This window comes from Ochotona curzoniae, unplaced genomic scaffold (assembly GCF_017591425.1).
Source record: "Ochotona curzoniae isolate NIBS_2020 unplaced genomic scaffold, NIBS_Ocur_1.0 scaffold_1852, whole genome shotgun sequence".
Taxonomy (NCBI): domain Eukaryota; kingdom Metazoa; phylum Chordata; class Mammalia; order Lagomorpha; family Ochotonidae; genus Ochotona; species Ochotona curzoniae.
Window position 1 is genome coordinate 24,331,046 of NW_024467087.1, and position 16,492 is coordinate 24,347,537.

The 16,492-nt window shown below is 37.8% G+C and overlaps 1 protein-coding gene across 5 annotated transcripts in view; it reads left to right on the top strand.

The window, feature by feature from the left end:
- KLHL13 (kelch like family member 13) overlaps positions 1-16,181 on the top strand; it is a 100,652-nt gene extending 84,471 nt beyond the window's left edge. For all 5 annotated transcript variants that reach the window (XM_040999486.1, XM_040999483.1, XM_040999485.1 and 2 more), the window contains 3 exons: positions 4,783-5,578; positions 12,422-12,535; positions 14,602-16,181. In XM_040999486.1, coding sequence (XP_040855420.1) covers positions 4,783-5,578; positions 12,422-12,535; positions 14,602-15,089 — 1,398 coding nt within the window. In that variant the 3' untranslated portion in view covers positions 15,090-16,181. The remainder of the gene's footprint in view (positions 1-4,782; positions 5,579-12,421; positions 12,536-14,601) is intronic.
- The last annotated feature ends 311 nt before the right edge of the window (positions 16,182-16,492 follow it).

Here is a 16,492-nt window from a genome sequence, read left to right on the forward strand (position 1 = left end):
ATGTTTGCTCACAAGCTAAATTATAAATATTTTGAACATTTAATTATCTTGTATTTTAAGACCTGTATAATGACATCAAATATTGTGAGGAAATAACATTTATGTACAATTATAGCTCATATAACCTAAGCACTATGATGGACTTGAAGTTCTAGAAAGAAAAAAATTGTCTTTGATAGAATTGTATATTTTAATCACTTGTGTGGGTAAGGAGAAGTGATGCTACATTAAATGTAAGTTAACCGAGAAACCAGTTAGACATTATTTTTGAACAATAATTTTAAAAATGATACTGAAACTACAATGGTCTTTGAGATAAAAACACCAGTTTTCTGTAATAGTGTCAATCTCAATAGGACAAGAACCAACTCTGCTTCTATTTTTGCTATTTGATTCATTTCTTTGGGTGCAAATTAGCAAGACAGTTTGTAGGACCCAAAATTTTGTTCTTGCTGTGCTATTTACTTGGTCATTATGGAGTAGAGGACCGTGAAATGCAAAACAGTGAGAGAGAAGGCAGAGTAGGTAGGCATTTCAATAAAGCCCAAACCATCCATATATCATGGGGATCATGGAAGATTGCCTTTGTTCAGTCATACATGCCTTTAAACATTAACTTAGTGTTTGTCCTTATGACATTGCACACCTAAAACATGCTCAATGTTGTGCAGCCGTTCCCTCATTTAGAAGCAGTTTGAAGTTTTTGCTTCATTATTTGTTTGCAGTTTAAAGTTTTTAAACTAGCATTTGTCCCACCAAGTTATCGTTTTGGTGGATTAGGCTCACCTTAAAAAAATCCAGTTTAACACCAGATGGCTGAGCTAGGACATTTGGAATTGAACTGAAATATGATAACTTAGATTTAAAGTTATATAGAATAAATAAAACATATATAAAATGAATACAGATATATAGAATAAATAAAACACAGTAAAGCTGTGGAATAACATGGTAACATTCCTCTCCTCCTTCAGTGCTATCCTCCTTCCTTCCCATCTTCCTTTCTTGCATTATATCTAAAAACCATATCAAATATGTTAAAGACTAATTTAAAAATTAAAAAAAATTAAAAGTCAAAGTTGGCACACAGAAAGATGTGAAATAAGCCCCCACTCCACTGGGCCCACATATCACTTTTTAAACCCTACAAGCTGTTTAGAGATCTGTTAGCTGAGACCCTTACAAGAATCAGTAATTGTAACTGAGGTGTGAATTGAAAGCAATGATAGTAAAATCATCTTTTTGAAGATTTATTTATTTTACTTGAAAATGTTGCAGAAAGAGAGAAGCAGAGAGTGTAAGATCTCTCATCTACTGGTTCACTCCCCAAATGATGGCCAGAGCTGGGCTGATCCAACCAGGGAATCCAGGAGCTTCTTCCAGGTCTCCCACGTGGATGCTGGGGCCCAAGGCTTGGGGCATGATCTGCTGCCTTTTCTAGGCCATTCATAGGGAACTGGATCTGAAGTGGAGCTTCTAGGATGCAAAGCAGCACCTGTATGGAACGCCAGTGCCACAGGCAGATGATAAATTTGTTGTGCCACCACGCCAACCCTCAGATAATACTTCTTTACAACTGAAGATCATCTAGCATTATTCCATCATTTTGGTCTACATATATTTTTGATATTTTAGATTTTGCATTCTGTGATGAACTGTTTATTTATTCATTGTTGTTTTTCATTATACAGATTTGCAGCTTTAGGGAGCCCTGCCTCCCTTAGCCTTTTCTCCCTCCACATTGTCCCCTTGTACCATCTCTCCCATATTATCACAGTAGTGCAGTCCTTTAGTAAAAGAATTGTTTTAATTATATACACTTGATAAGAATTTCCTGTCACGTATTTTTCTCATTTGCCTCATTTAAAAATGCTTCTAGTAACTTGCTATATTAATTCAACAAGTATTCTTTTTAAACTGCATCTATCATTGCATCATTCTTTTTTTTAATTTGTTGCCATTAATAGCATTGAACCTTTACTGTGTACCAACCCACAATAGGCTAGCTCTTGTGCTTGAACTACAGAAAATTCTCAGTCTTTCAGTCAAGAAGATGACTGCCCAGAAGGTTCTGAAACACCTCTTTTAGGTGATTTTTAAGAAAAGAATAGGCAGGGCCCGGGTCGATGGCCTAGTGGTTAAATCCTCAACTTTCATGCAATGGGATCCCATGTGGGTGCTGGTTCATATCCCAGCAGTCCTGCTTCCCATCCAGCTCCCTGCTTGTGGCCTGGGAAAGTAGTCAAGGACAGCCCAAAGCCTTGGGACCCTGCACCCGCATAGGAGACCCAGAAGAAGCTCCTTGCTCCTGGCTCCTGGCTTCGGATCAGCTCAGCTTTGACCTTTGAAGCTACTTGGGGAGTGAACCAGTGGATGGAAGATCTTTTTTTTCCTTCTCTGTAAATTTGACTTTTCAATAAAAATGAATAAATCTTAAATAAAAAGAGTAAAGAATAGGCAGCTCTGAATTGATTGGGTGGTCTGTCAATGTCTTGTTACATCTTGTGCTTCTTGGTATATAAGTACACTGGAATATAGAAAGCAGTTTTCAAATAGTTTTTCACCTGTCATATTAGCAATTATTTTTCACTAGATAAACTTGGAGAGAGAGATGGATTGAGTGCCTTGGTTCAATTTCAAAATTACTATGTACAGCTTTTTTTTTTTTTCTAATATTTTACCTGACTATGGTATATTTTTGTTTAAACTTGGTCACAGGTTACCTAATTTCTCCCACCTAAAGTGTGCATTCTTTGCATTAGTAAGCATATCTGTGAGAGTCTGTGTACATGGGGATTATGTTTATGTTGTTGTCAACTATTGCTTGTCCATTATAGTCAACATTTTCCAAAGTGCAAATTATCCTGGCTTTGGGAAAGACATTTTCTGGTCTTGGGAAGTAGATCCATTACTCCAATCAGGAATCCCTTCCTTCTTGGATGTCCTGGACAATTGTGTATCACATGTAATTTCCATTCATAAAACTTAAATTTTGTGAGATAGAAACATGACCCTTTAAAATTGAATTACAGTGAGCTTGGAGTAACTATATTAGAAATCTGAGGTTTTGTTTGTTAAGCCATGTATTTCTGGCTTAACATATATATCCTTAATTTTTTTAAACATATATCCATAATTTTTTCCTAGAATTAGTTTTTAGACATTTAAAATATATAGCTGCTAAGTATTAATAAACAGTTTTATTATTTTTGTAAGGTAAATCAACTGCACGACAGCCCGGTTTCTCCTTCAGTAATAAATCTGTGAAAAATCACCATGAGCTTAGCATTCCTCAGAAGAGTAATACTTTTAGCTTTGTTCCAGCTTTGAAATGAAATGTCAACAGAAGGATTAGCCGATAAATTTCTTAACCATCAGCCAATCTGTCGAAAAAAAAATATGGTGATGAGATTAACAGCGCATTGATGGTCCAGTATGTGACATTGCATACATATAGTGACAAATTGTTTTTAATTGTTTCCTTTACATGTGACCAGTCTCTGTGGTTTTTGTATACAAGCCCTGACCTTGGTTTAATAGGTTTGTTTTTGTGATTTATTCCTTGCATTTTATTTGCTATATTCCTCACCCCCCTCCATGACCAGTCAGGTAGTTCATTGAAATCATTGTGCTGAAAAAGGACCTGTTGCTACTCCCCTTTGCTTACTTTCTGGTTGGTGACATATGCCACCCTGTGCTGAGACAGGGTCCTGGATTCATTGTGACTTCAGAGTTAGAGATGCTGAGAGCAGGAGAGTCGCTGTGCACCCAGATGCAAGCAGAGACCTTGACTTACGTGTGATTTGCTATGAAATCCATCCTTCATGCCCTCAAAAAAGCCATTCCCTCCCTTTTATTTCCAGATAGATACAAAAAGTAACTTTATCCTATGAGTGATAGTCCTATTATGTTATTTTCTTTATGAGCAGCGAGTGTTGAAGCAACTGAAATGAGTGATACTCATTTACATGAAAATAAAACCTAAGAATAGATTATTAGTGCTTTTCTGTTTCTGATTCTGTTAGCTGTGTGGTACTTTTTAAGCATCATAACTATCATCACTGAGAAATATGCTGACATGAACCATAATAGAATCATTTTCGGAATTTCCTTCTGATCAAAATCTTACCAGTATTTTTCTGTGGAACAATATACTCTTTTTAAATCAGAGGATTTATTTATTTTATTTGAAAGTCAGAGTTTAAGAGAGAAGGAGAGAACAAGTGAGATCTTCTATCAGCTGGATCACTCTCCAAATGGTCACAATGGCCAGAGCTGGGCTGCTCTGAAGCTGGAAGCAAGGAGTTTCTTCCAGGTCTCTCACATGGGGACAGGGGCCCAAGACTTGGGCCATCCTCTGTGGCCTTCTTAGTAAGCTGGGAGCTGGTTGGAAAGTGGAACAGCTAGGACTCTAACCATTGCTTATATGTTATGTTCGCATCAGGCAGAGGAGTAGCTTGCTATACTACCGTGTTCGCCCTTCAATACACATCTTTGAGGAAAGAGAATGATTTTAGCCATAGTCAAGTAATAACATTATTTCATAAATTACTTCCTAACCTAGTGACTTAACACTTTCTTTTGGTAACTGTTAGTGACTTAGGTAAAGGTGGTTTGCAAATTGTCTTTAGAATTTTGATGCGTACAAACAATCTTTTATTTGCACCCAAGTGGACATTAAAAAGCATGTTTTATTCTTCTAAAATAGGTATTTATGTTACAATATGAGTGTCGTGAAAGTAGTTGTGTTTTAATTTTTTTTTGTTGTTATTGACTTAACAGATTACTTTAGACAATTGTGTCGAAGTTGGGCGGATTGCCAACACCTACAATCTGACAGAAGTGGATAAATACATCAACAGTTTCGTCTTGAAGAATTTTCCTGCCCTGCTGAGTACCGGGGAGTTCCTGAAACTCCCTTTTGAGCGTCTTGCCTTTGTGCTTTCCAGTAATAGCCTTAAGCATTGCACTGAACTTGAGCTCTTTAAAGCTACTTGTCGCTGGCTTCGCCTTGAAGAGCCTCGAATGGACTTTGCTGCAAAATTGATGAAGAACATACGATTCCCGCTGATGACACCACAGGAGCTCATTAATTACGTGCAAACAGTCGATTTCATGAGAACTGATAATACTTGTGTGAATTTGCTTTTGGAAGCCAGCAATTACCAAATGATGCCATACATGCAGCCAGTGATGCAGTCAGACAGGACTGCCATTCGGTCTGATACCACTCATTTGGTTACGCTAGGAGGGGTGCTGAGGCAGCAGCTGGTTGTCAGCAAGGAGCTGCGTATGTATGATGAAAAGGCCCACGAGTGGAAATCCTTGGCGCCCATGGATGCCCCAAGGTACCAGCATGGCATTGCCGTCATCGGAAATTTCCTCTACGTCGTTGGAGGACAGAGCAATTATGACACGAAAGGAAAAACAGCAGTCGATACAGTCTTCAGATTCGATCCCCGATACAACAAATGGATGCAAGTTGCATCTCTCAATGAGAAGCGCACCTTCTTCCACCTAAGTGCTCTCAAAGGCTATCTGTATGCAGTCGGTGGACGAAATGCAGCTGGCGAACTACGTAAGTGTGTGCCTTCAGATAAGCACGGAGATACATCTTTGTTTCCCAGAAATTCTTTTCTAAATCTTAACATAAGCAATCCTGTAAATTTTTAAACAGTTTTATTTGTAAGGTCTTTTATTTCCTTAGAAAGCATTAGAGGTCATCTGTATGTTTTACCTGACAGATATTCTTGGCGAGGGTACAAATCATATCTTGCAAAGAAATTGCTATCTTATAGAGTGTTGGGCAGCATGTAGAGTCTTCATCTTGAAGCTCAGCTAAAAAGCACATTCAGCCAGTTGATGTTCTGATCGTATCTTTCACGTCAGTTTGTCATGCTTCCTCATTGTCCATTTTTAAAAGACCACATAATACTTTACTAAGCAAGTTAAAATACTGCATTACCAAAAACAGACGTTGGTGTCTTTTAGATCATTTTCTAATAATCACTGAGTGGAAGCTACTTAGTAAGATGATTATCTTCATCAATTAAATGTGTGACATTCAATATCATCCAAAGTGTATTTACAATGAGAATAATAATTTGTGACTATTTTAAAATCATTCTTAGTGACGTTCAGACAGTTTTACTCTAAGTTAATTTGGTTGTTTGATGGCTACTTTTTTTTTGTCTTCCTAAATTCAGGTTGGTCACATCCACACTTAATGTGAATGCAGTTTTGGCTATATAAATTAACACTAAAAAGTGTAATTTCACTCTTAGGCAATATATTAGTTTATCCAAAAACAGAGATAAGAAACCTAAATTTTCTATCCATCATTACATTATTATTTGGACTTTTTTTTTACACTGCTGTTTTATTCTGTTATAAAGTTCTCATAATTGACTAATACACCAGGCTCCACAAAGCCTAGAAAGTTCAAAATATTGGTCTTGGTTTTGGATAATTTAGAATAATTCTCAACTTTTGTCTTCCATAATCTAAAAAATAAAAGCTAATTTAATGAATTTTAGACTAAGGTACTTTCTGGAGGAAAAAAACGAACTACTCTAAGCTCTTAGATTTTCCTGTTTATCAAGTCCTTTTTTGGGGTGAGTGTTGGGGTGCGTGGGTGGGGAACATTCAGCTTAGACCCATGAAATCATTTGGTCTGGCCCTGCCAAGGCAACCACAGGTGACACTCAATTCAGTAAATCTTAAGTAGGCTCGTGTTTAAGTTGACAATTTTGTAATGGCCCACGAATGATGTTATAAATAACCAAATGTCCTGTGGCAGAAAAATGATTAAAATGATTCCCCGCCCCTGTCCCCAGTGTGCCATGTCCTTGTGCTATGTCCTAGGACCTACTTGGAGTAGTGGTTCTGACTGCTGACTTGAGCTTCCTGCTAATACACACTCATGTAGCACATGCCCACGCCCTGCCACTGTGGCATGTGGGGAATGCCCCATTAGAATCTCTCCTTCCACAATACTCTCCTACCACAATGAATGAAATATATAAGGAAAAGCAAAATGATTTTATATATGAAAAACAAACCCCGTCCTGTGAATACCATGGTGCTAGCATGACTGATCATTTCCTCCCAGAAATGTTTTCCTGTGTTGTTGCAGTGGTTTGTTTTCTAATTCCAGACCTCTAGGTTGTTGCACTAAGTGACATCATGGACTACATAGATTTACCTGGGTATTTGAGTGGACAGACTGTCAAAAATCATTCAAAGCATTGTATGGAATTGCTATTTCAGATCTCTTTCCTCATGTTATATGCTATTACATATCTATGATGCTTGGAAATTATCCTCAAGGTTTAAGGAGTGACCAGGTGGTTTCTTGGAAAAGCCACTTGTGTAAGATAATTTTCAATGTCCAAAAATGATAGGTCATCAGCCCTGACAGTCAGTGGTCATCCTAAAAATTCTTCAAGGATTTGTCAAGAGCACAGTGAGCTTGTTAGCACTCCTGTTAATATGCTGCTATTAATTTTTCATCATATTATTCATAATAGTAATTAAAAGCCATATTGTTCCAGGATTTTATAATCCTCATGCCAAGGATGATCATCACATAAAGCCAAGAAAGCTAGGGACTCTTTTGCTCATACATTTCTGTGTGCTTTGTGTCCTCATTTGTCACACCTAGCCGGGAACAAGACCTAGATTACTCTGTTGGGCAGGTGCTTTATGCATAAGCTGCCTTGTTCCTCTCCTTCACAAACCACCTCTCCATTTCTCATGAAAAATAGTCTGTTTTGAAAGTGAACAGAAGCAGGAAAACCGTGCTTTTAATGAGTGATTATTAAGTTCATATTGACTACTTGATCATATTTTTATTTAGAGTTTAAAAATAAAATTTGTATGGCGTCATGGACCTAATGAAAAACTAAGACTGTAAAACACCAACAAAAGTTTTACATCTGCCTATGTGTATGCTTGTGTGTGTGCCTGGCTTCTTGCTGCAATATAATTCCTTGAAATGTTGTTTGTCTTTGACACTAGTTACAAAGAAACGAGGGGATGCTTAAAGTTAACTGCCACTAATGTGAAAAAGTTATTTCTGGCATATTTCAAAATTATGTCATATAAGAAATTGATCTTATTGAGTCTATATTGAAGAAGAATATGATAACTCAAATATATTTTACTTTTAGTTATTTTACATAATTATTTAAACATCAAGCCATCAAGTAGTGAAATGACTTATAGAAATCATGTTACATATTTTTAAAATAAATATACAATAAAAAATACCAGAATCCAGCATATACCTCCTCCGCACACTTGAATAGCTTTGGGGGTTTGTTTATCACTGCCCAGCACCCTAGAATTCCAGAGTCCAACCTCACTCTGTAGGAACCATCATTCTTCACGTGTTTTTTCCAGGCCAAACCTCAGCAAGTTCCACATGGTCTTGTGGGACCTATTCTAAACTCGACCAGAATTGGTTGAGAACACAAGAACCTTTGTTAAATGAAATTGTCCAGCAAAATGTAAGCCTTAATTTGTAGAAATTCTGTAATGTAAACGGCAGGCCACCAGACTACCAAAGCTGATCTAGATTAGGTATCAGCAAGCTTTATAAAATTCATTAATTAATTTGAAAATGTGATAATGTGCGACAGCCAGAATTCTACATGATGGAGACAGAATCCCTGTTCCTATGGTACATTCTAGTAAGACATAAACAAACCATATTATGGCATAGTAGAATTTTGGAGGATAGAAGACAAGGGGGTGCAGAGAATGGGGCTTTATAGGAAAGGAGGTTATAATTTAAGTAGTGATAATGTAAGATTTCATCTTGGTGTGCTGTTTGAACAAACTCAAAGAGTTGAGCAGTGAGTGATGGATGTGTATGGTGAAAAAGCAATACGAAAAGAGTGCAGATGTCCTGAAAGAGGGTTTTGTGTAAGTGTCCTAAGAGCAACCAGGAGGGCAGAGTCAGGGAATGAACCAAGGGAGTGAGTATGGTAAGAGAAATGGTTCTGGAGCTAATGGTTGGCCAGATCCTGGTCGCTACTGGTGAAAAGTGACATTCAGTCCGAGGTAAACCAAGAGCTTTCAACCTGTTCACCTAGAAGAATGAAGTGATCAGACATTTGTTTTGAGAGGATCACTTAGATGTCACATTGAGTGGATTAAGATAAGTATGTACTATGGTGTTCCCACCACCCCCAACCAGGTATTGATGCATTGGGAGCTTGGTCTTCAGTGTGGCAGTGTGAAGAGATGTTGGGACCTTTAAGAGGTCTCAATTGTCCCCTCCCCCTTGCTTCCTGCCTTTCGGTATGATTTTCCACTTCCATATGCGTTTCCACAATGATAGATATCAATAGGCTTGATATAGATATCAATAGCGATTTGTGTTCTTTTGAGCTGTTTGGGCTTGTCAGCCTTTGTCACAGTTAACTCTTCTGTTGTGCTATAAAGCAATCATAGATAATCCACAAACAAATGGGCATTGGTATATTTCAAATAAACTTTACTAATAACCACTGGTATTTGAACTTCATATGGTACAAAACAGCTTTTAGTTTTCCGATGCTTTAAACATGTGAAACAATTCATAATTTTGTCTTTTGGGTCATAAAATGATAGTGGATTGGCTTGGGTTCATGGGCTGGGATTGGCTGACCTCTCCTGTAGATTTTCCTCATTGTCTCCTGACCATTTGCAGCTCTTGGTCTCTGCTGGGAGCACTGCTTTATGGCAGCAGCTCCTTGTCTTACAGCATCGCTGCTTTGCCTCTTTTTTTCTCATTGAAGTTACCACTAACATATTTGTCTGTCTTATAGATTAAAACAAAAACAAAAACGAAACAGAAATGAGAGCAGGAACATCTACTTCTTAATTAAAACTAAGTTCCATTGCTTTTAGTAACAATTCTGCATGGAGAAAGGTTGACAATAAAGATTAAAGGATGAGAAAAACTGAACAAGATTACCTAGGATTGACAAACTATTGTATGCTCATGTTGTTGGTAGTTAATAGTTGCCTTGCTCTGAGAAGCTCTGGTATAGGGAAGTACAATAGACCAACCCCCCTCCCCACACCAAGGAAAAAAATGCAGTTACCTCGATGACAAATAGTATTATCTTTCTATATAGGGAAATTTTTATAACAATAAATATCTATTCAGCTTCTAATTCCACCATAAAAAGAATGAGAAGAAACTATTAAATGTCTCATCAGAATTATTTGAATTTAACATAAGAAAGGATTGGTCTAGTCTGTAAATGTCAAAATTAAAGGCAGAGTCAGAGTCCTGCATTACAAAAAAAGAATACAGTGTGTGACTTGAAATAGTTGGAGAAGATTATCTCTGGAAGTCTTTTAAAACCCTTTTTTTCTGTCTGGATGTGTGACTACATTACTTCATTACATTAAGATTTTCCCATTAATTGCTTTGTTAATTCCAAAAATCAGTATACTAGATCCTCTGTTGTGTGTTGAGAAAAAGGTATGATTTTGATTGTGAGTTAACCTTTTGGATGATGTTTCACCACAAAGAAATGGTAGACATTTGACATTCTAGACATGATTCTGATTAAACAATGTATACATGTATCGAAACATTACACTGTTCTCCTTAAATATAGTTGTCACTTAAGTTTAAAAAAAAAGACTTAAAAACACATTCAGTGACTAGAAATGTAAAAGACACAGTAATAAGACAACTAGCACTTACATTTTCTATTAATTGTGGATTTAGCCCTTATTTAGGGGCAAAGTTTTTGCAGGATTCTACTGGGAGATTTCAGGGTAAACAGTGGTTGATAAAGATCCAGGCAAGAAATGGTGAACAAAGCCACCAAGATAGTACATCAACTGAGAGTCATAAAAGTTTTTGAAATATGGGTGAAAATTCAAAGCTGAAGTACACAGAAAGGGGAGTTGGTCTCAGCTAATGGAGATATTGTGACACATCTGTGTTAGAGGAGAAAAAAGTCCATCACACTGTGAGCTTGTTGAAGAAATGAAACTATTAAATAGAACAGAAAATTAACTGCCCCCTTAACCCTCTTCTTTTTTCCCTCTCTGCACTGTCTCCCACCTCCTCTTTTCCCAGCCTTGCTTTTTAAACAGAGCATCTGTTCAAAGGTGGATTCATTAGTGCATTTGATCAAATGTGCATTTGATCACAAGTAGTTAAAGCTTTTGCCAGTGGCTTGCTCAAATAATGTCACTCAAGATCCTTCTGTTTACATGTCACTGCCGAAACATGTATCACATAATTGACCAAAGATTCAGGGGAACTTACTCAAATGAATTTTGTTCTGGGCTTGATGCAGTGCTTGCCTAAAAAGTGTTATATTTTCGTGGGGAAAAAAAGAGCAGTGTTGGAAAAGTTAAGGAATTCCATTAGCAAGTGGAAGCATCTACAATAAGCAATATCAGCTTTTAGTCCATTTTGAATTTCTGTTTTGGAACATCGGCCTCTTCAAAGCCTTTAACCAGGATTGCATTTTCCATCTGTCTCACTTTTCATTTTAAAGAAGTGGAGGTCACTTCTCTGAAGCACTTTTTGCTAGAGATGATACATTATCTACAGAGAGGAAGTGTTTATAGTAAAGCTCTTTAAAATGGATCTATTTGAAAGGCAGAATGACAGATGGAAGGAGAGAGAGCCAGGCACTTAGTCAGGTGCTCCCGTACGGGTGGTGAGAACCCATGTACTGTGGCCATCACCAGCTTGCCTCCCAGGTGCCTTAGCAGGAAACTGGATGGGAAAAAGCAGAGGCACAACTTGATACCTGGCCTTCCCATATGAAATGTGAGTGACCCAGGCAGCAACTTAACATGACGTGCCAAAACACTTATTCCTAATTAAGATCGTATCGGCCTGTGCTGCAAGTTATCTTCAGGTTCCAAGTAGTACTTGCTTACAGTGGTGATGGGTATGTATAAAGTATTAGCTTTAATCTGTTATGATAAATAAGTTATGTTTAGTGTCCTTTGTGGTCTGAATAGGAAGTAAAGTGATAGACTTCAGTGTATATATTTTTAGCTTTAATTTAAAATTTTGCTTCATATATAGATGCTCCTATTTGATATTTCAACATGGGATCCCAGAGTTTTCTTTCTTTGTGATTTTTTTTTTTACCTCCTCACATTCTAGAGGAAAACACTTTTGAGAGATGTCAAATTATAGACATAATCTGATTCCAAAAGAAATCTTAGCAATTTTTGCAGTGACAGAAATGTGTTGAATTCTTACATAGCCTAGTCTTGATGTCACATATGTGAATGTTTTACATTACTGATATAGTCTCCAAGATTATTAGTGCCCCCGAAAGGGGCACTAGAATGTTTCAAATAGTTAATATAATTATTGTTTCACCTAAAGGATAAGAAATAGTTGCTAAATTTGAAATGAAACACAATTTTCTTTTTTAAACAGCTACAGTAGAATGCTACAACCCAAGAACAAATGAGTGGACCTACGTTGCCAAAATGAATGAACCCCACTATGGCCATGCTGGAACTGTGTATGGAGGAGTAATGTATATTTCAGGTAAATAATTGTTATGTGGACACTATATAAAATGTGAGTTTTTAACAATATGCTCATCTTTGCATATCACAATACATGTATGTTGATTTTGAAAGGTATTTTTGTGAATTAATTTATACATAGATATCTTGGAAATTCCTTAATTTCACAAGACCAGCAGCAAACCATTCCTGCTATAAATAGGGTAATTTAGAAGACATTACAGAGTATTCAGATTCTCTAATTTGCTTTCCATTCTACCACTCTGTATTATAATGAATATTATTCATATTATCTATTGCAACATTTTATTTAAGATAAAGCTCAACTGTGTGGGGAAATAAATCATTGTGTAACATATAAGCTCTGCTATTTTGTGCCTAAAATATGTTTCTAAGAGATAATACATGGCATTTACTGTCTTTTAATATACAATCCATAATATCTATGTGTTTCCTTTCTTGCCTAGCATTGTAGTGGGATTCTACTATAGTAACATTGCCTGACTAATTCTGCGGTCCATATATGGATTTTTAGGCACAGGGAGATATCTTTTGGTTATAAGATTCTGCAGTGGTTGCAGCTGATTCTCAGTGTCCAAGTAACAACTTTGATTCTCAAATTGTTGATGTTCAGATCACCCTTTCATAGACTTCTGAAGGAAGACTTTCTTTAATCCTCACCTCTGATGTTGATATTTGTTAGGCTAACTCACTCCACCTCTGGCCTTTATTCTCCCCCTTTGAAGGCCTGGAAGTGCCAGAGCAGCAGTTACACTATTTGAGAACAAAGGGGGAAAGGTAATGTTAGTGGTCTGATTCTTTCAACACTGCCTTATGAAGTCTCTAATGAAGAAAGATCTACTTTGTAGATGATATAAATGGAATACTTCAGCAACAGACTTCTGCATGCATAAAATTTCACATATATTCAGCATCATAGTTTTTTTGTAAATCTTTTTAATGGTTCTTGTTACCTGCAAAGCTAGGTATTTTTTCCCCTCAGCTTGGTGTAGAAATAAAAAGCTGGGAAGCAAGTGCAAGTGTAACAGAATCTTTATTCAAAGCAAAGCAGTAGGAAAGCCCTGTCTCACCAAGAGGTAGGGAAGTGGAGTGTCTGACAGGACGCTGGCTTTAGGGGAAGCAGCTGGGGCCTTCAAGGTTCTTTTTCCCTTTCTTCTCACAGTCGTGGCCATAGGGAGGGCCTGGGGGACCCAGGTGTCTGGGCTGATAAGGAGGTGTCTGGAGTGAGTCTAGTCGAGTGACTATCTTGTCCTATTCTGGGAGCCTGGCATGCAGCCTCCCACTCCCTAGGTCTGGCCAGAGAAGCAAAGGGAAACTCCTCTCCTCTCGCCTTGGTTGTCCTGGCAACTCCAAGGTCTTGTTTCCACTGCCAGTTCATCTAGTTCATGCAGTGAACTGTGAGATGGGGTCCAAAAAGTAGGCACCCTTCTCTCTCTTCAAGATTCTGGACCATGCCTCAGTTCTGACATAAATGTTATTGCCATTCCTCAGCCAATGTACCAAAATTTCTCTAAAAACAGAGTTCAGGGCATCTTATAACCGTGTGTGCTTTAAAAGGCTTTGTCAGTGCATTTTGATAAGTAGCTGATTTCAGAGTCACAATCCTAATGGCAAGCTAGAGGTAGATATTCTTATTTGGCAGTTTGAGGAAATGAGCAACTGGAATGTTAGGTCCTCTAGTCCAGTACTTAGCACTCACAGCACCTGCTCATACGGAGCAAGGAGTGTGTGGTTCTTCAGAGCTGGGATGTATCACAGACCCAAATTTGGCCAAATATATTTTGCATCTGTTTCTTAAATACTACAAGATCTCCTTTTGAGAAAACCATTTGGAAAATGCAAGCTGTTTTTCGTTCTTTAAGAAGGAAAAATATATGGTTAGTGGAGAAAAAACGTTTAGAGTGCAGACATAAGTACACTGTTAATATTTCATAATGTGTTGCTAAACATTTGTGCTCAAACTTGTGTTAAAAATAAGTTGCTAAAAGATTAGGACACTCAGCCTTTACTTTTGCCTTTTTGTAATAACTTCTCAGGCTCGTGTTTTTCCTTTTTGTTCTTTAGGAGGAATTACTCATGATACTTTCCAAAAGGAGCTCATGTGCTTTGACCCTGATACTGACAAATGGATCCAGAAGGCACCGATGACCACCGTGCGAGGTCTGCATTGCATGTGCACGGTGGGTGAGAGGCTGTATGTCATTGGAGGCAATCACTTCAGAGGAACCAGTGATTATGATGATGTCCTCAGCTGTGAATACTATTCACCTATCCTTGACCAGTGGACCCCAATTGCTGCCATGTTAAGAGGGCAGAGTGATGTTGGGGTCGCTGTCTTTGAAAATAAAATCTATGTGGTTGGTGGGTACTCTTGGAATAACCGTTGTATGGTAGAGATAGTGCAGAAGTATGATCCAGATAAAGATGAGTGGCATAAGGTTTTTGATCTCCCAGAGTCCCTGGGTGGCATTCGAGCTTGCACACTTACAGTGTTTCCACCCGAAGAGACCACACCATCACCTTCTAGAGAGTCCCCTCTTTCTGCACCTTGAGATTATTCGTACAACTAAGCTGCTGTAGTCCTCTCTTTGCAACGTGTCATGAGTTTTCTTCTTTTTCTCCCCTTTAGTAGTATATATGTTAGAATTAGCTTCCAGTAATTGATGCAGCTATTGGAAAAAAAAAAAAAGACGACATTGATGTTATTTGTGCTGTTTCTTTGGCTTAGAATGTTTATAAAGTGGTAACAAAAACCATTCTGGCAACGTTTCTCATAGAAGCTGATGTTTAACATATGAACAAAAGGTATTGTCTATAAAATGTTTCTTCAGTACTCTTTCAATGCTGTGTACTGGGTGTAAGGTATTTGTCATCTTACATTATTAAGCCCAATAAACCTGGTTGAAGGTGGATGATAGTAACTGAACACCTGTGTCCACTAGGCTTCAAAGTTAACAGGTTTTCTTTCATCTTTGACTGTGATATGTCAAAGGGAGGCAGCCTGCTCCACCAGGAAACCATTCACAAAGGTTGCCAACGCGCATGAGCTACCTCCCTCTTTCCATAAAGTCTTTCTGACATAAGTGTCAACCCACCTGACTGTGTGGGTACATTGAGAACATGTGAAGTTTCTCAGACACACAGGAGAAATGACTGGAATTCACCAATTCTAATTTAAAAATACAGCATGAGCCTTTTCAAGATTTGAGGTTTTAGATGTGTGTGTAAGTGTGTACATACACGGTTACTTACATCAAATAAAAGATTTTTAAAATTGAGTGTTACTTCCAGTGAATATGAAATGAAATCCTTCCCCAAAGCAGCTTCAAAAGGGAGTTCAGTATGCATATACTGAACGCATGTAAGCCGAACCATATTGAATTGAGGTGGATAAGGGCTAGAAATTTTGAACAAACAAATTTGTCAATTCACCAAATTTTCTCTTCAGAAACTGTATTCTACTCCTTCTCCTTTGCTCTTGAGGTAACTTACATATTATATGTATTCTGTATACTCTCAGTTCATAAGGTTCTTTAGCACAAAGTGTAGCAGCATCGCCTGGAGAGCTGCTTTCGCTCAGTGAATTCAACACCCATGTTTTATCTTTTTTTCTGTTCAACAATAAAAAAAAACATTTAATGTCATTTTGGGCTCTGGCATCTCATTATTGTCTGTTTCAGCTTCTATGTATTAAATATCCTTTTCTTTGTAATGATGGCATTCGTATGATCAGCACTGAGCTGCTTGAGTGACCATTTATGAATTTTTAAAAAAAAGATGTATTTATTTTCACTGTAAAGTCAGATATACAGAGAGGGGGAGAGACAGAGGAAGATCTTCTGTCAGCTGATTTGCTCCCCAAGTGTCTGCAATGGCTGGAGCCTGGGCAACCCAAAGCCAGAGGACTAGGAACCAGGAGCTGCTTCCAGGTCTCCCAGGTTGCCAAGGCTTTGGG